At 35.3% G+C, this 24,762-nt stretch overlaps 2 protein-coding genes across 3 annotated transcripts; one reads left to right on the forward strand and one right to left on the reverse strand.

The window, feature by feature from the left end:
• The first annotated feature begins 4,100 nt into the window (after window positions 1-4,100).
• On the forward strand, window positions 4,101-12,281 carry LOC100371097 (uncharacterized). The gene is made up of 5 exons (XM_002732925.4): window positions 4,101-4,776; window positions 10,074-10,160; window positions 10,314-10,430; window positions 10,919-10,999; window positions 11,432-12,281. The coding sequence occupies exons 1-5, from the start codon at window positions 4,752-4,754 to the stop codon at window positions 11,662-11,664; spliced, it is 543 nt and encodes a 180-aa protein (XP_002732971.2). The 5' UTR covers window positions 4,101-4,751; the 3' UTR covers window positions 11,665-12,281.
• A 989-nt stretch (window positions 12,282-13,270) lies between these two features.
• LOC100371249 (uncharacterized) lies at window positions 13,271-24,333 on the reverse strand. Of its 2 annotated transcripts, none has more exons than XM_002732926.4 (11): window positions 24,200-24,333; window positions 23,751-23,815; window positions 18,576-18,769; window positions 18,124-18,315; window positions 17,756-17,828; window positions 17,125-17,286; window positions 16,673-16,746; window positions 16,427-16,475; window positions 16,196-16,288; window positions 14,641-14,793; window positions 13,271-13,999 (listed from the first exon to the last, which is right to left on the reverse strand). In XM_002732926.4, exons 2-11 carry the CDS (start codon window positions 23,794-23,796, stop codon window positions 13,899-13,901), a joined length of 1,137 nt encoding a protein of 378 aa, XP_002732972.2. In that variant the 5' UTR covers window positions 23,797-23,815; window positions 24,200-24,333; the 3' UTR covers window positions 13,271-13,898. The 2 variants fall into 2 exon arrangements, with proteins under 2 accessions (XP_002732972.2, XP_006814261.2); XM_006814198.3 differs by lacking the exon at window positions 24,200-24,333 and adding an exon at window positions 24,099-24,140.
• Between the last annotated feature and the right edge of the window lie 429 nt (window positions 24,334-24,762).

Here is a 24,762-nt window from a genome sequence, read left to right on the forward strand (position 1 = left end):
AGCCTTACAAAATGATTTACCAATATCATTTTTCTATAATTTACACTATATTTACTCTATTAAAAGTGCATATGTTTATAATAAAATGCCAGTGTTTACTAGCTTGTATTGTATTGTATGACTAATTTGTACATTGACCACAGAAGTTATTATGAATCCATTTGGACATGACTATCTTGAGCTAAACAAGGAGGAGATGCTGTTTGCTGAAGTTATTTAAAACCTTGTAGTTACAAGCATATTTTTAGCAATATTGAAGCACTTAGTTGCAACAGAGCCATGTCTAACAAACTTGCACATGTATACAGTAGAAAGGCAGTCTATTTATTTAGACATTTTTATCACAATAAATTACCGGTAATGCAAAAATTTGTTTTTAGTCTTAGATATATTTTTTACACTGTAATAATCAAAAGCAAGTTGAGACCTGAAAAGTGATTGCAATGCATTTGCAATAAAAAAAATCTGTTTTCAGTTATGGAATCACTTGACACTTCTTTCAGAACCTTACTTCATTTTAGTGACAGACATGGATATGGTCTCATCCACGATAAAGTAGTAATGCTATTGATTTTCAAAACTTAGCATATTTTTCCCGACTTTTGTATGTTACATGCTCAGTCTTTTATAGTTATGTTATTTGTAGTATTACTAGTAAAATATTCCATGATAGGCAGAGTCATACTCTATTTTATGTATTGATTAATGCTTTTTATTAAAAAAAGTGCATTTCTACATATTTTTAACAATTATGCATCAGAATTCTTTTATTTTATTTTATCCAAGTATTTCATTTCACCCCGAATATTTTGTCACTGTGAATATTTGATTTTGTTTATTATTCTTATGAAATTAGTTTTTATACTTAATAATATCCTGGTAACTTGGACATAGACAGGTATCAGTCCTGATAGTTATTAATGGCCCCAAATTTATCGCTTATATAATCTATTTGAGAATGGTTTGAGAGCCGAGATGTAGGCTGTATGTTTGTCTAGGTTGTATTATTAAGTATAATTTAATAATAACTTATTTTGAGTTTTATAAACAAGTCATACAACCTGGACATATTTTTGTTTTTTATGAAATTACTGAAACGTATAAATTAAGACTTGGAAAGTCCTTTATACATTTGGTTTCAGTTTCTATGCATAAGTGAGTATCGATAACTTTGTATAGGTTTGAGTAAGTTTACAATTCTGAACTTCACTGTTGTGGATTATAATTTATACTTCATAAGGTCCCTTATACCACGAAAACAATAAAAATAACAATTTTGAAATCAACTCTTTGAGAAAAATACCAACTTGCATACAAAATGTTAACTATATCATCTGTTTTAAGTATGCTGTTTGATCGGTTGTTGACTAGTACTGGTACTATTGTTATTGACTAATATAGTGAACACCACATGATGTCATTTTGGTTCTGTGCCAGATCTTTATTTAAATATTTCTGGAACATAACATTCATCAGATTGAGCTTGTTTATGTACAGTTGGATATACCGCTACTTATTAATCCAACAAATGAATGAATGGACCAGCAAATACTGAAATGGAAATATCTCAAATGGAAATCACAAATTACACTCAATTCAACTAACTGGTGCCTATTAGTATCAAATGCACAAGTGCTAATGCTAGAAACAAGCACACTGAAGAAGAGAGAGATATGTAAATCTGTACCCAGTTTGTGTCTTGAAATAGCATTAAATGAATTATTATTTTGTCAGTTCATTGTGGAAATGTACAGACCATGGATGGAATCACTGCATTGGAATCTCCTTGTTTAGAATTGAGTTTTCAGCAAATCATTGAATTGCACTCAGGATTTCCTGATCAACTCGGATGTCACATAGGTACTTTCTAGGCTTTCTTCTCTGAAACCACAGTCACTTGAATCGATTATTATAGGTAATGTGAAATGAATAAACATTGACTAGAGCATACTGCTGAATAACATTATCATAATGTTGCTACATGTATAACAAAATAATTACTTGATTCAGATTGAAAATCTTTGATGAACAAAAGGAATTTATTGATAAAAATATTTTGACTAAGTGTCTGAAACCAAACGTATATTGCTAAGTGGGTTTTACCAGACTGATGCGATAGTTTTATACTTCAAATACAGTATGTATTTCATGTATCAGTAATGCGTGTGCTTACACACAAAGTAATATGGAGTCGCATGGCCAAGAATGAACACATCTGAAATGTTTTGAAGACGGTAAAATTTGCTTTGACTGAAAATGTTTAATAATTATCGAAATTGTTGCTTGGTTTATATACTTACTAATATATTTGTACATGTATTAGAATATAATTAATCAAAACTCTAAGATTTGTTCAGTTTGTGGTGTATCGTATGATAAGTAGTTCGCAATGACGACACCTGATTGATGTTCTGATTCCTAATGACGTGTTCGCGGGAATGCTTATTAAAAACGCGCCCTCTACGAGTTCACCCATACTAAATAGGGTACATGTATTTTTATTCGTCTTGGAATGTGATGAGCCGACTGCGTAGTAACATATTCTTAGCTCCAAGGTAGTAACCACATTGATATGTTTGCGCAATTAACCATAGACCATATAGTTGAATCTAATAATTAGCATACAGCGTCATGTCAATATGGTGTGGAGGTAAATAGGTTCATTTCGAGATACGATACAATCTGTCTTGTGTAAAAAACCTGGTAATAATAGAATAAAACCAATTGACACAAATGTTGAAGTATACGCGCTTATTACTACATCTTTTCGTGTTATCAGACTATTTTTTTATTTGATTGGGCATTTCAAAATAAAAGTTGCCTCAATAAACACCCCCCCACACACACACACACACACACCGATGGTTGCCTTCAACGTAACTTTGTATAGTGTGTATCACGTTCCCCTATGTTGTCACGGTTATGGACGAATGACTTCTATTCTGTCCCTAACGTTATCATCATTGACCCAAATCATTGTGTTCAATGGTATTTATAAAGTAGGTCACTTCAAACTATTACTTAACCCGTGAACATACCAGTAACGCCATCGAAAACAACCGCTATGTTTGCATTTACAAAGAAATAATGTTTGGATTTCTCACGTATTTATGTGATACGTGGTAAATTGGCGTTTCAGCAAATACATCTATATCACAGTATCATGGAGTTTTCCTACATGGTATAATAAATATGAAATTCTTACATTTCTCTGATTACGTGTATTGGGATTATTGTGCTACTATTATTCTATTCTACATTTGTTTTACCGTGGGGGTTACGTGGATATTTACTGTGAAAGCAACTGATATTATTATACTGGTAACGTACGTATAATACATTATTTGTGAATTGAACATTGGATAGCACGACTGAGTAAAGGCAATGTTTTACCTAATCATTGATTATAATGAGTATAGATGTTAAGAGATATCACGTCGCTCACTGTACGTTAATCACTTTATTCCCGTTATATCGCTTTCTACATTCGGTAAATTTCCAATCATTTAAATAATATTATATTCCATCTTATTTGTATGCAACGTGTAAATAATCCTTTAAGCCCACTTACCGTATCCATAACCCCGTAAATGTTGCGAGTAATCAGGTCATAGCTATATTAGCAAGGGATACAAGCGCTGTCTGTGTAATGTCTGTTTTGAATCATACGGCATGCAATCTGTGGTATTTACATTCGTGCTTTCATGTTGTCCTTCTAAAATAGTAATTTATTGATTTTCTCCAACAGTCGCGTAAATAACGTAACTAAAGTAGTTCGGGACTATTAATGTGAAAGAGGAACAGCTCATACTACCGGCCCCTCGTTTTAATATCGTCGTGTTCATGTCAATCAGGCTATTAACAATACTGCTATACATTAAGACACGTTTCGCATAGTAATAGCTTTTAAATGTTTCGTTTTGTCAGTTCGCTGTCATTATGGGAGTAATAATTGGAATACATCAAGGCAGTGTCAATGTGTGTTGATTTACACGCCTATACTACAATCTTGGCCTGGCTTCTCTTTCATACGTCATACGCTGCTTGTTTTCGTAACTCGACCTTGTCAACTCAACAGTATCCACAACTGGTCTCGACGTTAATTCCTGTCACAACCCGGGCTTTCAAGTCTCCTGAGTGTGTCGTGTCACCTGCCTCACATTGTCGCCTCACTTTGAAGCCAGCCTGACGTTAAAATCGGAAGAGTGAGTCACCGTGTGCTCGTTGCTCTAGCGACAAGGTTTCCATGGTTACGCGGTTTATATGTATGATTTCATATTCACCTGGGCGTTGTACATTCATATTTCATGCGAATCACTGATTATCTTAATATCGGTGTAATATTGATCACGAGGCTGACGCGGAAAAATTACAGAACCTTTGACCCTTCCAACCAAGCTCTTACATCGATTCTGTCGCCTGTGCGTGATCGAAATACGATAAGTGGGACCTTTGTTTGAGTGTGGAGATTGTTTGCTTACGCGCTCAATTGCTTATAGCCAAAGCCAGTGTTAGTGTAACATTCTAGCCCATTTTAGGTGAACAACTCCATCACGAAGGTTTGCTTTGGTACCGTCTGTTTTATTGTTAGCGACCAAAGCAAGGGTATCAATTGCTCTACGTCTCAAATAACTGGGTATTATAATTCATGGAATCCAACTACTATTTCGCCGTGACAGTCTAAACTGCCGACGTAGTGTGTGATGAATGTACGTTCTTAGCGTCGTGAGAGCAGCGAATTACATCGCACCATGTTTATTACGGTCAAATTTGGGGGTGAGTAGTTTTTTGTGTTCATAATTCAAGAAATCCTTATCCGTATTAAAGCTTAGTGGTATTACGTGCGCTTAGTGTATTACAAAACGCTTTGCGTTTCCAAGTCGGTTCGTCAATTTGTTTATGCTACCAGGAATGTACGTAATGGACGTTATGTCAACACGATGATGTTTTTATCGGCCAATATCTACCCATCGCCAGTCCTGCCGTAACGTGGTTACATAGCTGGTCGAGAAACTGGGACCCCGAGTTGCCAGTCACGAGGAACGCCATTGTGACAGTATATCACGGAGTCGTTAATTCGTAACAGTGTTTGACCTCTGACAATGCGCCCTAATCCTACCTGGTAATTGTAACCTGTTACATAGAGCATGCGGTTCATGGGAAATCCATATTATGTTATGTAAAACTACAGTCCATAAAATATGTTTAAACAATACGTGTTTTGCTCGGATCGATGTTCGTTAAAGCTCGCGGCGGATTTAAGAGGCTGGGTAAAGTAGTTGTCAGGTTGTCCATGTGTTTCCAGTTACTGTGTCATCATCTATACATGATCATAATGTGTTGACTGTGTACGTTGGCACTAACTTTAACTGGAGACAAGCACATGGTAATACATTACTATTACTATTGTATTACTAGTCTGAGATTTAATACACAATACACATGGAAGTTTCAAATTAATGTTAATACAATCTTATTTCGATATCAGAATTCCCTTCCAGTGAGTGATCACGGTGTATGCAAATAACCTGATAGCGTTTTGCAAAATACCACTTTTCACCGTATAAAATTAGCCAGTAATATTGACAATTTATATTGCATTATATAGTGTCAACTTTATATCATACTTTTTGTAATCAACTAGGTAGTATGGTACTCGTGTAACGTTCGGAAAATACTAATATCAACTCCCTGCCATCACTAGGCCCACGCACGCAATGAACTGATCTGCTCTTCAAACGCAGGACATGTCTGAATATACAAATAAGAATATACCGTCTACAAAATGCACTAATCTCCTTTTTGTCGTAATAAATGTTTTTAATTTCGACTGGCTTTGCGAGGGCACATGCCCACTCGGAGGTTCAGTTTAACAACAAATCCTTCTTTCATGGGAGAATGTGAGGGTGGGAAGGTGACTATTACGACGGACGTGTCCATTATAATTGTGGACTAAGAATTCCTGGGTAAGATAAGCCATGGTTACAGCCATATACTCTCGGGCATGTACTAATGTACACTAGCATCGTATTTGTATATGTATATAGCATTGCACAGAGAACGTGTCTAGTTTTGTCGATAATCCATTATAAGTCGAATCGTGTCTCAATAGAATCTGCTGAAATTATACACTCCGGCGTAGTTTTTAACGTGAATATACCCCATAAACCACGCACCCGTTTTTCCTGGTCGACAGTTAGTTGAATTTTCTTAAAACGATGCAATTATTCATATACGTCTATTTGAAATAATGTCTGTGTGTTCATGCGTAACCCATGGCAACAGAGCTGTCTCGTGTTTGTACTTTATTTAGCGATCTCTCCGAGAGGAGATCCATTAAATACTCTGGCAGTACAAATGACTTTGTTCTCTGTGGGATATTATTGCAAAATACAACATTTAGATCGATGTCTCTTCAATTTTACCATGAAATTATTATTTATTTTGTAATGAGAAATAGTAATTTAAAAAAAAAAAATCAATCTCCTGTTAATTTTCTTTCACGTGAAATATCGTGTTACGATGACGTCACAACAAATCCACATCCAATATACGTACGTACATGTACGTGTGTAAAGTTATGTAATTCATGTTTTCTGGTCCCGCGTATTTTTTGAAATATGCACATAAGAGACAGATAGATATATTTATAAAATGTCATCGCACGTGTTGTTGTAATAATTATTGTATACATTTCTATCCTAACATCGTCATGTGATGGTTAATGGCAACAGTTTAAACATATTATTATTTACCAACAAGTATTCAACATGTAACGGCTGATTGTTTAGATGACATAAATATAAAAATTAATATCATAGTAGACAAAACTATATATACATATTTGTATATGATTGCTTTAATAGTTCTCAGTTGAATCATAGTATACGTTATAACAGCGATGGGTACGATATATATTGCAATGATGACGTCAAATTCGATTTCCTGTATATGCACACCGGGAATGAGTGTGGTTGTCTTGAGGATTTTGTCTTTTCTGTATTTGCATTGTGTAACTATGAACACTGACTGTGGCGATCGTTTTCAACATATATCCTATACTCATTTCGAAAATATTACGAATTGGAAATTAGAATATTTTTTCTCTCATGTACATCAATTCATTGGTACGTCTATTACTGATTTGCTGACATGATTAGTACATCCGGGAACCTTGGCTGCATTCTTTGCTTTGAAGTAAGAATAAAAGAAACTAATAATATCTGTTTCGCTGCTATGGAGATTGGAACATCTGGAAATTCTCTCACAGGATCTACGTCGCTTTCAAAACATGAAGCAGGATACTTTGGACAGTTTCGTTTCCTAACAACTGCCGGAAATTGATCTTGCAATCACCTTCCTCCTATTATTGATAACTTGTTTATGACGGTTGTCAACACAAATGACGTCACGTTTATTCAAACACGACTTATAACCTCAACTTGCGCTTTCTAGCAGGTTAAGTATTGGTGGGACAAGCAAATCAATGAATCTGTTGCTGCCATTTTTTGGCGGGAACTCGTTGTACAAAAAATGACTAGTATGCGGTGATAGGATAAAACCCGGCCCTATTGACCAATTCATCAAATCCAATAATAGACTCAACGATGTGGGGATAATGTCTATTTAAAAACATAAACATGTATGTACCTTAGCGGTTTGATATTTTCGAATCGTTTTTTAAAATGAAGTGAGAAGCAAGTCTGTCTAAATTTAAAAGCAAAAACATAATTTTAGGACAGCCAGCAAGTTTCCACGAACTAGTATATCTTTGTCCTAAAAGAAAACATTGTCCAATTGCATTCTGGGATACTTCAGCGGTGACTCTGTGTTGCGTAAAGGTATAATCTTTAGTCGGGGTCACACCATATTCCAACTGTAGACTGACATCGTTGGACTTTGTTAAGTGTTTATCGCTGATAATCGAATCCAATAGGTGTTCCGCTACTTAAAATCTCATAAAACGCTGGCTACATAACAATTTGGATTCTGTGTAGTTAGAGTATATTTACCACACATTGATGAATTGTTGTGTTATCTTAATTATTCCCGCTATTTATCTGTCAACTGAAGTCAGATTTGAGGTCCTCAATAGCCTGGGCACGGGTCATAAATTACCACTCTAGTTCAACCACTAAAATTTGAGGTGATACCGTTGTTGGTTTAGAATTCTATTATCTAGAAAGATAGTACGTCGCCATCATGATGTATATTTGATTGCACTGGCAAATAAGACGTGCCTGCATCCGGGGCCTGCATCCAACCGATTTTGAGATGTGCTGATACTCTCGGCTTAGATGAATGCAGACAAGCGACGCGTAACATATATAGTAAACTATAAGGACATATATCGATTTAATTATTGTAGATACAAATTGCAACCCTGTAACAAATACGAAATATTACATTTAAAGCATGTGTGAAATGTTTGGGAGTTATTAAACACATCGAGAACTACGCCCCCCCCCCAAACTGGTTACTTGATTTCGAGACCGGTTTGAGGTGGGAGTTGGGGTAATCAGACGGAATTCTCTTGCCAGGGTATCCATGACTTCCTGCTTCGCCATCGGCCAATACGGCCCTTTGTTCAATTGCTGCCATTAATAACGGATATTACATTAGAGCTCCCATTATATGTAAACACGACTCAGGATATTGTATATTGCTTTCTTTTTATGTCTTTATTTTTTATTCTCGAAAGTCATCCAATATTCAAATGAATAGTCACGAAATAAGTCAAGTTGAGTGATTTAATTCGCACACAGCGGACCCACTTCCGCACGATCTCCTCCCAGTACGTGCTGAGAGAATTGTAATCTTTTCATTTGTTCGTTCAAATTAGGTACATGTATATGTTTTCAGTGTCACCCCAGATTTCAACAGCGACGGCATTTTTATCTCCACAAGAAGGGTCATGCATATTAATGTGTACTTTTCTGTTGTGGTACATGTGTATATCACTTATCCATCTGCCAACGTTATATATTTAGTAGATCATCGATTTAGTAGATCTATCTATATAACAACGTAATACTGTAAATTTAGCTAACCTGTAATTCAAGATGTCGCTAATTTAGAATAAAGTATATTTTCACAATGAGATTATTGGTATTTTAGTTAAATTAAGATTTTGTTAATTCATGTATTGAGTCAAATTCGCTAAAATGACATGTAGCTATTTCAATGTGTTTTTCAGTATTTAGTAATTTAAGACCATCTACCAACTTAATGTCTAGTAGATCATCGATTTAGTAAATTATCTACAAACACACATTTTAGTAGCCTATCTAATATTTAGTAAGCTACGTGTATCTATATACCAACGTAATCTTTTGTAGCGCATCTGTCATGAATTTGTTTTTGCGTATCTGTTAACCGACTTAATTAGTTGATTACGAGCGAATTGCTGTGTTATGTCTGTCATCGTTAAGGTCTATTTGAAGTTTTGGACGGAACTTGGCTCAGTGATTTGGAACTAATTACCAGATAGCCGCCGCTTTTTAGACTACTCATTTTGACAGTTTATATTCATAGTTATTAATGTAGTTAACGATTAATCAAAAGATATGACGTATTCAGTACTTAGTGTGATTGGCTTTATGATTGAAGGTTACGCCCTAGAGTCTTTTTACTGCTTTGTAATTGGTTAGAGTTGTGAAAATGAATAAAGAGAGTTTGAGTTGGTCTTGACGAACACAGCACGATAGACGCAGAAGAGAGAGAGTGCAGTGGAGAGTCCAGTCCAGGGGCGAGCCTTGACGCAGTCCAGTCTTGGGCGAGTCTTGGTTCAGCCTTGTGAGAGTCTTGGGGACTGTTCCCCAGGGCGCTGTGTCTTATAGAGTGCTCCAAAAGATCGACTAAGACGAGAGTTGAAACGTATTTCGTTGTGTGTGTCTTATTTGACTGTAAAGTATAAGTGACTTTCCCGATCCCGTACCTCAAGGGGACGAGATAGAGAGACGAGACGAGATTCCCCCCTGACAAGTGTGGAGAACCCAGAGAGAGAGAAGATTTTACCCCTGATACATCATCAAACACAATTGTAACTCAATGTAATTTTGTCAATTTAACAGACGGAAAAAGTGAAATTTTTAATCCAAATTGTCGGAATGCGATACTGCTGCACAATATAAAAGAACGATGTGACTGTGATATCGAAGGTATGTCTTAGTATCAATAGTGATGTTCAAGTCTGTGTGATAATAAACACGTGGTTTATGACATCATATTCATTTGGAACCTGGTTCCATTAGATGGAAATCAACTGTGAATGGTGGTAACGACAGAACTAATGTTTATATTTTATACGATAGATATGGTGGAGTTGTCCGATGAGACTGGCAATGTGATGCATCTTTTAACCAACCCAGCTGATTACGGTAAACAATATCTAACGGAGAGGACTGCATTTATACTATTGAGGGTTGAAAGTATGTATTAGGATTGAATTAGGTTTTCTGCTGAGGTGGTGGCTGGAATATTGGGCGTTGAAGGGCGGACTAGGGTTTAACCATTTTGTTCCGGGTGTTGCGAGTGGAGCTATGAGGGTTGGAAGTACCTATTAGAGTGGGACTATTTTTTTACTGGGACGACAGCTGGATTGATAAGAGTTGGAAGTATTTTTACTGGGATTGGACTATTGGAGTGCATTGACAATCGTGCATTGACACATTTCTCGAAGTTTCTACTTTTGCAGTAGTTTTTAGAACCCCTCCCCCAGAATGAGCCATACCTTATTGTCACATCTTAGTATTTCGTATTGGTATTATATATAGTTAAGAATGTGATGACTAAGTTCATTTGTAGAAAATCTTGTTTTGGTTTTTGTGTACGTGAATATAAATTTGTGCAGTGACCATGTTCGTTAAAATTCACATATTTTCCCGTTTTATTCGATTTTTCAATAATGTATTTTTAGGAGAAGACAGTGAAGGAGAAGAAGAAAGGCTAACATACCACCCATTACTTCGCGGAATGGACACAAACAAAGATTTCCTGGGTAAGATGATTCCCGATTCAGAATGACGTCATATCATACCCACGTGACGTGACATAAGTAACATATAATTATTGTCCTTGAATTTTCGAAAAGAGAACAAAATAAAAATGGTGATGCCATTGGCTTCGCTTCGAAGCTTGATGTGTCAGAGGTTACATCACCGGTTTATTGGTGCATGTGTTTGTTCCCATAATGCGCAAGCGTTAATTTATGCATATATTCATGAATATAATTATGATTTGTATTATTATATAATTTATTTCAATTGCATAATATTTCGTTCTTATTTAAAAAATAGTCAAGTTAAAACATGCAGTAATTATTAATTATTCTTAAGAGCATCTCTGACATAATTTAATACAGAATAAAACAATCAGGAATCTTGATGACATTATTTAATTATTTCGTTTCTTGTACATCGTCGTCCCACAGAGCGACTCAATCCTAAGCCTGTTTTACCGAAACCATCACAAGAAACTGGAAACTTGAAAGGCAAAGACAACAAAATGAAGAATGATGACTCTGTCGACGTACCATTGAATTCTAAGGACTCCAGGCGAAGAGGGGTGTCACCGGCCATGGCATCAGGTGGCGGTTCTCGGGCGAATAAACAAGTAAACGCACTAAAAAGAGGAGGGAGTCGGGCTCAACTCGGTCGCCGATAGAGGACGGACATCATAGACTTTTAATAAATCTTTGCAAAAGTTTGTTTTTCGTTAGTAAACCCTTTTTACTTTGCTGAGGTTGATCACGGTGAAGCATTGTACATTGTCGTACTCGTCAAATACTAGTAATGACAATTACTGTTAACAATATACACGTGTGTAAACGTAATGTGTATTCCTCTGCTACAAAGAAAACTTGTACATACTTGGTTATGGGTGAAGCTAATATAACAAAATGGTGTGATAATGTTACGGCCATGCGTGCCAGTGTTCGGAAGATTTTATATTTTGTTAATGCCGTGTGTGCCAGTGCCTTCACCCATGAAAACAAATGACGAACAAAGATATACGTGTATACGTGTTTTTTTAAATATTACATACTCAATGGGGGCTATACAATGAGACAGAGGATAGTTCAAATGGTAGTTATATCAATCTACGCATTCTATATGTAAACAGTATAGAAAACTACGAGTATTAATATTAATCATTTGTTTGTTTATACAATGATCGTAAACAAAAAATGTTTGTGTACAGAATAGTGATTGTTTGGCCAAATAGTGACATGTGCGTGTGATTAAATTACGCTTACGTCATCATATGATGGACCTATACAAGGAATTGTCTATTTTAATTGCGTGAAATGCAAGCTTTAAGCTCGGACCCCCCCCCCCGAGATTTCCATATAGCACGATTTTGATATGTTGGCATCACTTTTTGCATCAATTATGATTGCATTATGGGCACTGCGGAAATTATATTGTAGAGCCCCCGCCTCTCTGTAAACCTTGGTTAGGTACGCAAACATCTAAACTGTCGACGTTGAGGGCGGCAAAACAAATCGCTGGCACTAGTTGAACCCACAAACGTTCATCTCATTCATCAAATAGGAGTCCCAGTATAAAAAAAACTAAAAAATGAAAAATAAAATTGTGTAATTTGTAGGAGAGAGAATCCAGAATAGTGTACAATTCTTCTGTAAAAATTCATTGGCCAATTTCATTGCGAAATAAAGAAGTTTTGGAACTATGTGTACAATTTAATTCGTACCAATAACCACATTTAAAACCCACCAGGTGCGTCTCGGCCAATTAGAATGCTCCATTACTGAACTTTATATACACAGTATCAGAATCTGATGAGTTTCCTCAATTCAAATCTTTTTTCATATAATTTGTCCTGGGTTTTCAGACAAGATGACAGTACAAAGATAAAATATTGGCCAAGTTGTACTGTTCTAAAAAGAAACTACAAAAGATGGCTGCAAACTCAATCTCTCACAAGTAATGCCAGACACCCTGCCTAGTGAGCTATCTGGTACATGCTGTTGGTCATGAATATTATACAAGATGGTAACCATGCCGATATGGCATACAGAGCTCACCTGTCTCAGTTTAATGTATAAACAGCTTCTCAAGCACACGTGTATAGCAAATTTTATTTTAAAAATAGGGACATGGTCCGCTCTCCCAGTGATGAATTTTGTGCAGAATTGTTGACAGGACTCACTAATGCCTTCACCCCCCCCCCCACCAACATATTTACTTAAAGAGGGTTTGTTGTGAAGTTTGGTTCACTGTGGCAGACATTTTATTGCAAGGAGGACTTTATATCCAGACTAGTCCGAGTATGATGACTTTATTCTTTACATAAATTTCACATTATTGACTAGGAGTATTTGCAAGAGTATTTATTTGGAAATTGTTACATAATTGCTATTAAATGAAATATGTAGATGCAAACATCCACTGCAAATGAATATTATCACATCTTTGGAAGCATAAGTGAGTACGCAGACCACAATGACACACTGATGAAATTGATACATAACAGGAAATCATTTTCAGACAAAACCTTACTTTCCAACATGTCATCACCTATTCTCAAAATACAAACATTATGACTGAAAATTATCAAATGCGATGAAAAAAATTGAATTTTTAGTTAAGCATTGTCTAGTCTAGTCTAGGCAAAGAAATAAGTTCAATGTATGACTGGTATTATTGCATCATTTTTAATAAATCTACAATTTTATTTATCATGTCATTAACTAACAATAGAAGAATTATAGTTCTAAATTATCCTCAACATATCTTTCATTCCGGTAACTGATGTATGACTACAATGAAAGTAAGTTATATTTTGTCTTGTCCCATCAATGATACTAGGTTATAGTGCCAATACAAATACACAATTTTGAGCTCCTTCACCAATTGTGACTGTATGCATAATGTTTATTTCAGCTTTGCCATTTCTTGTTCCGATGGAACATACCAATATGTACCCTTCACACACTTGGTCAGTCTCATAATGTCATCAGAGAAACCATCTTTGTCTGTTGAAGAGAAAATCACAATTAATTAATTTTATTTTGAACTTAAATGAGATACAGACTTGATTGATCAATACACAAAATAACTTTGTTGAAGCATTGGAATCACTGTGTCTAATCACACACTTGCATTACCATTTCCAAAATCATTAGAGCAAATATTTTACAATTGTTTGACAATTGAATAGTGACACCAATTGTATTTTTAATTAAATGAGTCAATAATTCAGAAGTGCTTAACACACCAACTCAAAGAAAATCAATACAGCTGAAGGTTATTATAAACATGGTTGACATTGATTACTCTAAATGCAAAAGTCACAAGAGTCGCCGACTGGTGTTGATGAACACAAGCCACCTGTTTGACAATGACAGATCCGGCTGTACCTTTGGTAAGCTCCCAATTAATGTTTCAGTAAATCACCACACATAACTAATAATAAATGAATGCATGCTATTCATGTTGTACTGTTAAGCTGAATCGATTTCCACTTTCTATTCCAACAATAATTTTCTGTCATGTAACTGAATGGAACGTACCACAAAATTTGAAGATTAAACTGTCAAACAAAAAACACACAACATGTGACTTACAAAGCAGACTCAATTACATTCATTTATTTTCACATTAGAGAGAAACCTACCTGCACCAACCATCCTATCCAGCATGTAATTAAAATTCTCAGGTGATGCAGCATATGCTATGAAAAAAAGTCCAGAGTCTCCAGACACTGAACCCCAGGGTTGGGACTGACGTACTATTTCAAATTTCTTGGGTTGCTGAAAAGCATTACCACCTGTGGTACAATAGTAGATATTGTTATGTATTGTAATTATAACAATAACACTACATGATAAACTAAAGCCATCAACCTTAATGATTGAATGGTTCCAAAGAAAAGGGTCAAAGAAAAAGCAATCATTTTCTTTGAAAATTTTGGATTAAATGAACAATGTCTTGCTTATCACTTTTTTGAAGAAAAAAAACAATAAAAATTATGAAAGGTGACACATTTACTCTGGGCGCCATATTGTTTTGTAAATGTACATTTCAAAACCACCAGCAACTTTTAAAACTAACTGTCAGATTTAACCTTTTTACCACTAGACTTTCTCATCCACTTTTTTCTTTACATTTTTCATTATTTCTGGAAATGGACCCTAATTTTGGAGCTAACGAAAAAAAATGTCAAAAGAGTCAATTTTCAGTTTTTACATTTTTGGATATTTCTGTCCCAATCTTTTGTAAGAGAGTGCAGACTATAAACAGAAGTACTTTGTGAACTTGAGATGAAAAGAGGGAACTGGTGGTGAAAAGGCGCTGGATCATAACCATTATCAATGAACTACTCAGTGGATTTAGCAAAAAACCAAATTTTTAGCAGCAAAAACCAGAAAAATATTGCCATTAATGTAATATTGTTTTTTGTTGTACAGTGTTGTTAATTATAATGCTGAAGTATGTAGTAAATGAAATAAATGTGTCTGCTGACAAGTACATCCATACAGCGGATGGTTTAGCTAGTTTGCTGACTGTTTTGTAATGTACAGCGACGAAACATTATGGCGACCGGTGTAAGTGACGTCATTCAAAGGGTTCACTGACATTGATAACTACAACTATAATAACGATCAATTAATCCAATTAAAACAAGTCATTGAAAATGACACATTTCCCATTAAATTTTTGAAAGTTCTCCTTGTGCTCGTCATATTAAAGCGGAGGGGTTGTTCCAGGTAGAGTATATAACAGATTGTTTATTTACATCAAAACACCACATATACCGCATATAAAAAACAAAACAAGATGCCTGCCAGTCGACATCTTTGATCCAATTGCGAAATAAATTGTCATGGACATGTATCTTAACATGTATAATCTATGTACAAAGTTTGAATGAAAACTGACAAAGCATTTTCAAAAAACAAGATGGCTGCTAGTCAGCAATTTTGAATTGAATCGTTAAACATAAAGTACCAGGCACATGAATGGAATGAATGGAATCAGTCCAAGGGATTCTGAGATATGACTCCGAACGGACGCACGGACGCAATACTATCACAGCGAATACAATGTGGAACATCCTACCTCACATCTCACTACAATAATTGTTACAAAAAGAATTTCACCATTACATAACTTTTTGTTTATGATAAATTTGTAGTTGTAAGCTTGAAAACAAAGAAATGCATATTTACCAGTCATACGGGCAACGTGAGACATCGGTGGTTTACGAGACAGCTCAGTGCTATCAGTAATACTACGACCAACAAACAATTCTTTGATTTTATCTACAACAAAAAAATTAAAATTGAACACTCACACATATGAAACAAATAGCAGTTTGCGATTAATATTGATATTTTACCACAGCAACCATGGCATAGCAACCATTTAAAATATTTCAAATCATGGGATTTTACACTTACTTTTTTCTATTCTGATTGGTTCATGGTTATGAACCCACTTCTGGGTAATCTGAAATGGAAGTAAACAAAAATAATGATGACTAGCGGTAGTAGATTTATTTCTAACAACAATAAATTGACTTTAATTTATAATGCAATAACTGACCAATCATTCAATGTTGTCATAATTTTGCAAGTTTTCAGAAAAGATAATTACAGCCATAGAGGGCGTACTGCATATCTGTGGAATTCATATTTCACACTCACCAAGTAACTTCCACCACTCTCCTTATCTACTGCCACATTATATCTGCTCTCATCATCGGCAGGATTTTCAGTCCCTAAAAATGAAATGATACAAACATTTTCTATTTTTTACATATTTTTACATGCAATATTATATTATTAAAATATATTGTATGAGAAGTGCATTCCCAATAGAAGTGCACACACACCAAAAATTACTGTAATACTGGATCACTAAAATACAACTTTTTTCCATGACACTAAGAGACATGCAGAAAATAGTTTAGTCCAAGAAGAAAGAACTAATTACCGCACAGATTCAGTTTGAATTGTGAAATTAATAAATTGTTATAAATATGAAGTAAATATGTTTGTGGTCCCAATAGGAAGATCCAGAATAACTAGCAGATGCATTTCTATACAATTTTATTGGCTTCTACAAACACACAATATAAAGATGTCATATGTCATACCATCAATGAATCCTGTAAGATCTCTGCCATTCCTGTAGACCCATCCATATGTGTCTTCTATACTTTCAATAGAGCCTGGTGGTAGATGGTAGACTATGCGCTGTGTCAGTTCATACAGTTTACTGAACGTGTTACTCTTGGCATGGATGAAAATGTCTCCACCTATAGTTATAATGAAACAATTTGTAAATGCACATTACATGTATTGAAAAATAATTATGAGAATACTGTACTTTTCACAAAACTTAGTGTAAACCATATTTGCTCTAATAATAGCACATGCACCTTTGCAAATGATGGGTGTCATAATAATTAAGTATTTTAATAATTCAGTATACAGCACATGCAACTGTTTTTATTGAAGATGTGACTTTAATAGAGCAAATACAGTACATTAATTTGTCATTTGATATCAGTATATAATGCTGCAAGATGCAGAATGTCACAATTTATTTTACAGTATTACCCAGAATATTTCGGCTTTCCACCACAGAAAAATTCCAAATGTCTGAAATTGGCAGGAAAACAGAAATTTTTGATTTTTTCACCAGCCTCCCCCAGATCTCCATAAATCCAGTAGTTTGACTGGGAAACCATAATAATTATACAAATAAAACTAAACATGGCTCACCTGAACTTGGCAGCTCACCGAGAGGGCCTTTACGCTCATGGTAAGAAAAGTTGTGTCTAGGCTTATCTGCAACCTAAATACATAAATAATTTCATATTTAAATTGACAGTGGACTGTTTTAAGCCATCCAAATCAGTCTAACAGCACATTTAATATCATCAAATAATATCTAGTAATATTTATTTTTTTCAATCTGGAACCAGCAAGCGATAAAATAATTTTTGACAAACTTTAGAACATACTTTTGGTTGTTCAATAAATTACCAACTACAATACATAGTAATGTTATCCTTTCACAGTTGTCTTCAGCAATATTTTTCGCATCAACATTTTTGCTGAGAAAAATTGGATTGATCAGATAAAAATACCTTAGCATAAAAGTTTGGTCCAAAGGCAACACCAGCAATGACTTCATCTTCCTCATCTTTCATATCTGGTGGTACAACAGCATCCACATGGAATTTCATATTGGAAACTACTTTGGCACATAGTTTGGCATTAGCAGTCGGTTTTAGATGAATCCATATATACACAGCATGGTTCTTGGTCTGGGAGATCACCTGATGTAATCACATGACATGGATCAATAAAATACTGTAAAATGCTTTAGTTTCACATGTCCAGGAAACTAAAAAGTATTTGTAGTTACGAACTAGTGAGAAGGGGTTATGTGGGAAAAGAGGGATGCGATTTTTGCAAAATTTGGGGGATTTACTTAAATTATAAAAATTGCAAACATTTCTAAGTGATGAGAATTTTGATTATATTGAATGAAATGATTGGCCAACTGCCTTGTGAACTATGACCTATGACAACTTACTGAAGGTTGTGGTGAGCCAACTGTTGCCGCACTCACTGTGTCAATAAGGTGAACATTTGATAAAATCTCTGATTTTTGATACAATGTATGTACTCCATATGCAGCTCCTGCTGCAGTAATAGCAGAGAGAGCACCAACAGCAAGTTTACGACTAGAACTGGCTTTACCACTTTGGGAGCTGAACAATCTACGACCTGTAATTAAAAAAAAAAACATTCTGCATTCGTTGGAGTAACCATGCATGTCTCCACCAATAATCTTTAATCTGTAATTGTACAATTTACATTTACTTAAACACAAGTATTATGTTTTACTTTATTTCATTCACCATGTACACTTTTGGTTTGCAAACACAATAAATTATCAGATTTAATTACTTTTGCCTTCCATACACAATGACACTATTCCACTATATGAGGTAAATAATGGACCAATACAGGACCAAACAAGATGGATATATGGACCAATATTGGTCCGGAATGAAAATAGCATATTGTGGACCAATACTAGACTAGACCAGAATGAGATTGGTAGATGATGAACCACTACTGGACCAGAATGAGATTGGTAGATGATGGACCAATACTGGACAGAATGAGATTGGTAGATGATGGACCAATTCAAGACCAAAAGGAATGGATAGATGGACCACTATTGGACCGGAATGGGATTAGCAGATTATGGACCAATACTGGACCAGAATGAGATTGGTAGATGATGGACCAATACTGGACAGAATGAGATTGGTAGATGATGGACCAATACTGGACAGAATGAGATTAGCAGATTATGGACCAATACTGGACCAGAATGAGATTGGTAGATGATGGACCAATACTGGACAGAATGAGATTGGTAGATGATGGACCAATTCAAGACCAAAAGGAATGGATAGATGAACCACTATTGGACCGGAATGGGATTAGCAGATTATGGACCAATACTGGACCAGAATGAGATTGGTAGATGATGGACCAATACTGGACCAGAATAAGATTGGTAGAAGGAGAACCAATACAGGACCAAACAAGATGGATATATAGACCAATATTGGTTTGGAATGGGATTAGCACATTATGGACCAATACTGGACAGAATGAGATTGGTAGATGATGAACCAATACTGGACAGAATGAGATTGGTAGATGATGAACCAATACTGGACCAGTATGAGATTGGTAGATGATGAACCAATACTCAACCAGTATGAGATTGGTGGATGATGAACCAATACTGGATCAGAATGAGATTGGTAGATGATTCAGTGATTGATCTAGGAATTCATTAAGTGGGGCCATTGGGGCCACTCTTGTATGAGAACAAGGGCTATGAAAAATTACTGGGGGCCCAGAAGTTGGCATACTGCAACATGGCATAGCAATGGCATGCTCATAACCCTGAAGTGTTCACTTGGCACAAATCAACCAGTTTACTGGTTGTCAGGATTGTCTGGAGCATAAGTGAAATACAGCAATCTAGTGACAGGTCTGAAGAATTTTCCAGCATTTAAAAGCCTGAATGCATAAAAAATTATATTTTTATTTTTATTGGACAACATCATATTGAACACTCACTTGTTGTCCTATAAACAAGTTTTATAGTACTGAACAGTGCCCTTTAGTAATACCTTCTTCATGACCACTTACATCTACCTACAAATGACAAATGGAAGCTGCAGAAGCTCCAGTGCTTGCTAGAAAAGACTACATGTAAGCAAGTATTTCAGTTATTTTTTTATTTATCATAAATTGCAACAAAACACAACTGGGAAAGACACTTCAAAAACAAATGTTGCATAAACAAAATGCATGAGAAAATAATATATTCACCATTTCACTATGGAATACTTATAATTTCACTTTTTTGGTATAGAAATCAAATCAGCTGGGTTAAACTTTGTTGGATACCAATTCACTGCTTTTTACTTAGTGTTGACAGTTTGTCACTATTATACATAACATTGAAATGTCAATTCTTCACAGGTGGTAATGGATGGGTTCTGGTGTGACACTGACAGTGGGTGCTACATTATTTTAACAGTCTGGGGATAACCAGCTTTCCTGCAAGAAAAAGAAAGTTGGAAGAGTCAAGATAAATTCTAATATTGTAACCATTGTTGTGTCTGTAAATCATTTTGCATAGATCAATAAAAATATTTTTTTTTTAAATTTACAGGTTTTTGGGTAGTTTTTAAGACCTACCGGTATGCGTTTTTTATAAGAAACAACACAACATCACCCAGAGTTCTTGAATTATATTAAGAAAACACGCCATAAAATTAATTCTGATAGCAAACTACTTGTATTTGCTTGTCAGTTTTTATTTTCCTGTGTGTATTTTTATTCTCACTTTAATTGTTTGTTTATCTTTATTCACATCTGTATTGCATTTTAGTCAAAATCCTGATAAAGATACAAACGCAATAAAGATAATTATTATTACAAAAAATAGTCTTATATTTTGATTTCACGTGTAATGTAATGTTGACCTACAAAACATTTTGCAACTTCACTTTGATTTAATAATACATGGTATAGTACCAAGTATGCTCTTTTGCTGGTCATAATTTTCAAAGTAAAAGTGTAATTTATTAAAATAACATTAGCATTGAAAACAATGAATAGCGTAACAGTGTTATGATTGTGTTTACGTACCTGTAGGTGCTGCCGATTAACATCGGAACTAGTATCACTGCTAGTTACTGTTATATCTGTTATCCCATATTTATCCGGCCCTCCAAACGTTCAGAAGACTCAGAAACTGTTTCTGGGGTATCAATTTCTTTCATAGAACGAACTGATGCCCGAAGATGAACTCATTTTATTCGCCATGCTGTTTATTTGCACTTGAAGTGGTCACGTGATGAAATTTGCAACATTATTGTCGCAAAAGATGTCGCCACGAAGTAAGTAATGGGTCGTTAAGGTCAATCAGCCTCTTTACGGTAAAAACAACGCAACTACGTAATTGTTTCATTAAATTGGCAGGACAAAAATGTTGCACCAAACTGGCGCATAGTGTTATGAATAACGTGTCAACTTTGATTTTTTTGCGCAAATTGCGCAATGGCGCAGCCTAGATCAAACACTGTGATTAACCAATACTGGACCAGTATAAGATTGGTAGATGATGAACCAATACTGGACAAGTATGAGATTGGTAGATGATGAACCAATACTGGATCAGAATGAGATTGGTAGATGATGAACCAATACTGGATCAGAATGAGATTGGTAGATGATGGACAAATACTTAACCAGAAGGCGATTGGTAGATGATGGACAAATACTTAACCAGAATAAGATTGGTAGATGATGGACAAATACTTAACCAGAATGTGATTGGTAGATGATGGACAAATACTTAACCAGAATTTGATTGGTAGATGATGGACAAATACTTAACCAGAATTTGATTGGTAGATGATGGACAAATACTTAACCAGAATGCGATTGGTAGATGATGGACAAATACTTAACCAGAATAAGATTGGTAGATGATGGACAAATACTTAACCAGAATGCGATTGGTAGATGGACAAATACTTAACCAGAATTCGATTGGTAGATGATGGACAAAAACTTAACCAGAATTTAATTGGTAGATGATGGACAAATACTTAACCAGAATTTGATTGGTAGATGATGGACAAATACTTAACCAGAATTCGATTGGTAGATGATGGACCAATACAGGACCAGAATAAGATTGGTAGATGATGGACCAATATTGGACCGGAATGGGATTAGCATATTATGGACCAATAACAACACATCTGCATGTCTGACCCAATGACATAGATTTCACCTCTCTCAAGAGGCTTAATAATTACTTAACCTTTACACTATCTGAATCCAAACACTACATCTACAACATAGTGTGGGTCATTTGTTTTTACTCAGATACAACTTCAATATTGTGTTTTCATCCATGCTTATTTAACGCTATACATTGTTATATGTGATAATATGGAGCCAAGTAATTTTGTGCATGTTTAAAAATTTGTATCATTATAAATAACAGAAAGTGTTCCTTAAGGCTCCCCAACACGAACCTTAACACTCCAGCCCCCCCAAATGTAATTGTATACACCACTCCAAATAAGTATGTGTGTTCTATAGGGGCACATACAATTGAAATGGAAGAAGACTGGAGTGGCAGGGTTAGAATTATAGTTATGGCTGAGGGGGTTTAAACAACAAATCAGCATAAAATTGAACATTGTTCAAGCAGAAACAGCAGTATGTGTTTGATAAATCAATAATGATGTGCTATACATATCAAAAGATACTGTCAGGTTTGCTGCCAAAACATTGTTTTTATTTTGCAAGACATTATAGTGTTGTTCCCATTTAATAGATAGATAGAATTTTTTATTTGGAACGTACCAATGAAAACTTGAGTAAAGTCCAAAAATAACAATAACAAAACAAAACATTCAGAACAACAAAAACTTTCAGTATTAATACATATCAAGAATATAGAAAATAAATTTTGCAAAAATGCTAAGAATGAAAAAATCATTACTTGAAACAATAATAGGAAATAATTCATCCATGCTAAAATCTTCCAGCTTTGGGGCATAGATGTATAAAGCTGCAAGGAATCTAGATCTTTGTTCTTTGATTTGACAATTATTACAATATAAAATGTAATGTTTCTCATCCCCTACTTCATTGCATTCATGGAGATTACATAGTTTAATATGATATTAAACAAAATTATTTTAATATACCCCAAAACCAACCATATTGCTTACTAAAACTGACTTGGGGATACATCCAATACAATGTTTGGACTAGGTCTATGAAACCTATAAACAGTTAATATAAACATATACACATACTGCAGAAGAAACCAACAGAAATCTTTAAAAGCTTAATGCATTGTGGCATAATGTATACATCAACTGTTATCTTTTAATATTTAGTAAATAGTCCATCATAGATTGAGTTCACGTTATAAACCAAAGCAGCCCACACTGTCCGCATATGCAGTCAGTTCTCTGTGCGTACAGAAAGTAAGGCAATTATCTTACTGTGCCCATTGTAATGGCGCCCAGGGGTCATCGTCAGTTCAATGGTCTAGCAATACTTGTACAATTGCAGACCCTGAACACTATAGCGAAGCGAAAACGTCTAGAATTTACCGACCAACACAGTGCAAATTTCCTACCTGCACCACGAGTTGTTGTGTTGAAAATATGACGGAAAGCAGCCATCTTTGGTTTCACTGGAAAGCTGTGGACGAATGAAACACAACAACGCTATCGTAAAAGAAGTCGTAACGCCTTGTATTAACTCACTGATGCCTGTCCATTCATAGTTAAACGCAAATTTCTCACTCTGTTCTCCAAACACATGCAAAACAAAATTACCCTCCCATTTATATGCATTGTATACATACTGTAAAACGATAATAAAAAAACCTTGAGCTTGTTGCACTGCTATAAAGAATGGGTCTAAAAATGATTTAAACAAATAATATCGAAGTTTCAAATCAAGGTATACTGAACTTGCACACCTGGATCTGCGCTTGCATGTCTAACATCCGGGGTATGTGACGTTCAATCTCACACTCTTGTATCCAAATATCTAACCAAGTACAGTATTTTCTAGCCTTACCTTTGATGCAAAGAATTTGACTAATTGGTTATCGTTGACTTACAACGGAGCGATAGGCGTGCCGCGTAAATGCCTGTACACCAATCAGAAGAGGCCTACAATGTTAAAGGACCTTTTCATGACCTCTAGTGAACCCAGCATACAGGTTATGAATTATAATGACACAGCAAAATGCACTGAATCGAATAGTGCGCCACCAAGAGACGAGACGGATGTACTATTATACTATGTATACTATTATTCATCTTCGCCAGCCAAGGACCGGCTTTAGCGAAACCGTGCGATTCGGACGATGACGATTATGGGGGATTTCATTCTTACAATGTAATGACGTTAGTGTGAAGAAATGAATTCCATCTTCGGGTTATTATTAACAATATGTACATTTTATTTGATGCATACTGGTGCACACAGTAATGTTGACAAATTCAGCGTTGCTCTTAGAATGGGAATCACAGTTCTTCTGTAAGAAAAATAAGTTTTTATATATTGTCGTCACAATTATGTGTTAGAATGATAACATCGGTGGGATGCTTTACATTTGTCTCCGCGAACCCACTGCC

This window comes from Saccoglossus kowalevskii, chromosome 2 (assembly GCF_978046115.1).
Source record: "Saccoglossus kowalevskii chromosome 2, keSacKowa6.1, whole genome shotgun sequence".
Taxonomy (NCBI): domain Eukaryota; kingdom Metazoa; phylum Hemichordata; class Enteropneusta; family Harrimaniidae; genus Saccoglossus; species Saccoglossus kowalevskii.

Bases quoted from the DNA above. Each gene is read 5' to 3' on its own strand.
- LOC100371249 (XM_002732926.4), bottom strand. From the start codon at position 23,796: ATGGCTGCTTTCCGTCATATTTTCAACACAACAACTCGTGGTGCAG. The intron at 18,770-23,750 runs GTAGGAAATTTG...TTTTAATTACAG, and splicing joins CACAACAACTCGTGGTGCAG to GTCGTAGATTGTTCAGCTCC. The intron at 14,000-14,640 runs GTAGGTTTCTCT...TCTCTTCAACAG, and splicing joins GGATAGGATGGTTGGTGCAG to ACAAAGATGGTTTCTCTGAT.
- LOC100371097 (XM_002732925.4), top strand. From the start codon at position 4,752: ATGTTTATTACGGTCAAATTTGGGG. The intron at 4,777-10,073 runs GTGAGTAGTTTT...TCAATTTAACAG, and splicing joins TATTACGGTCAAATTTGGGG to ACGGAAAAAGTGAAATTTTT. The intron at 10,431-10,918 runs GTATGTATTAGG...ATGTATTTTTAG, and splicing joins TATACTATTGAGGGTTGAAA to GAGAAGACAGTGAAGGAGAA.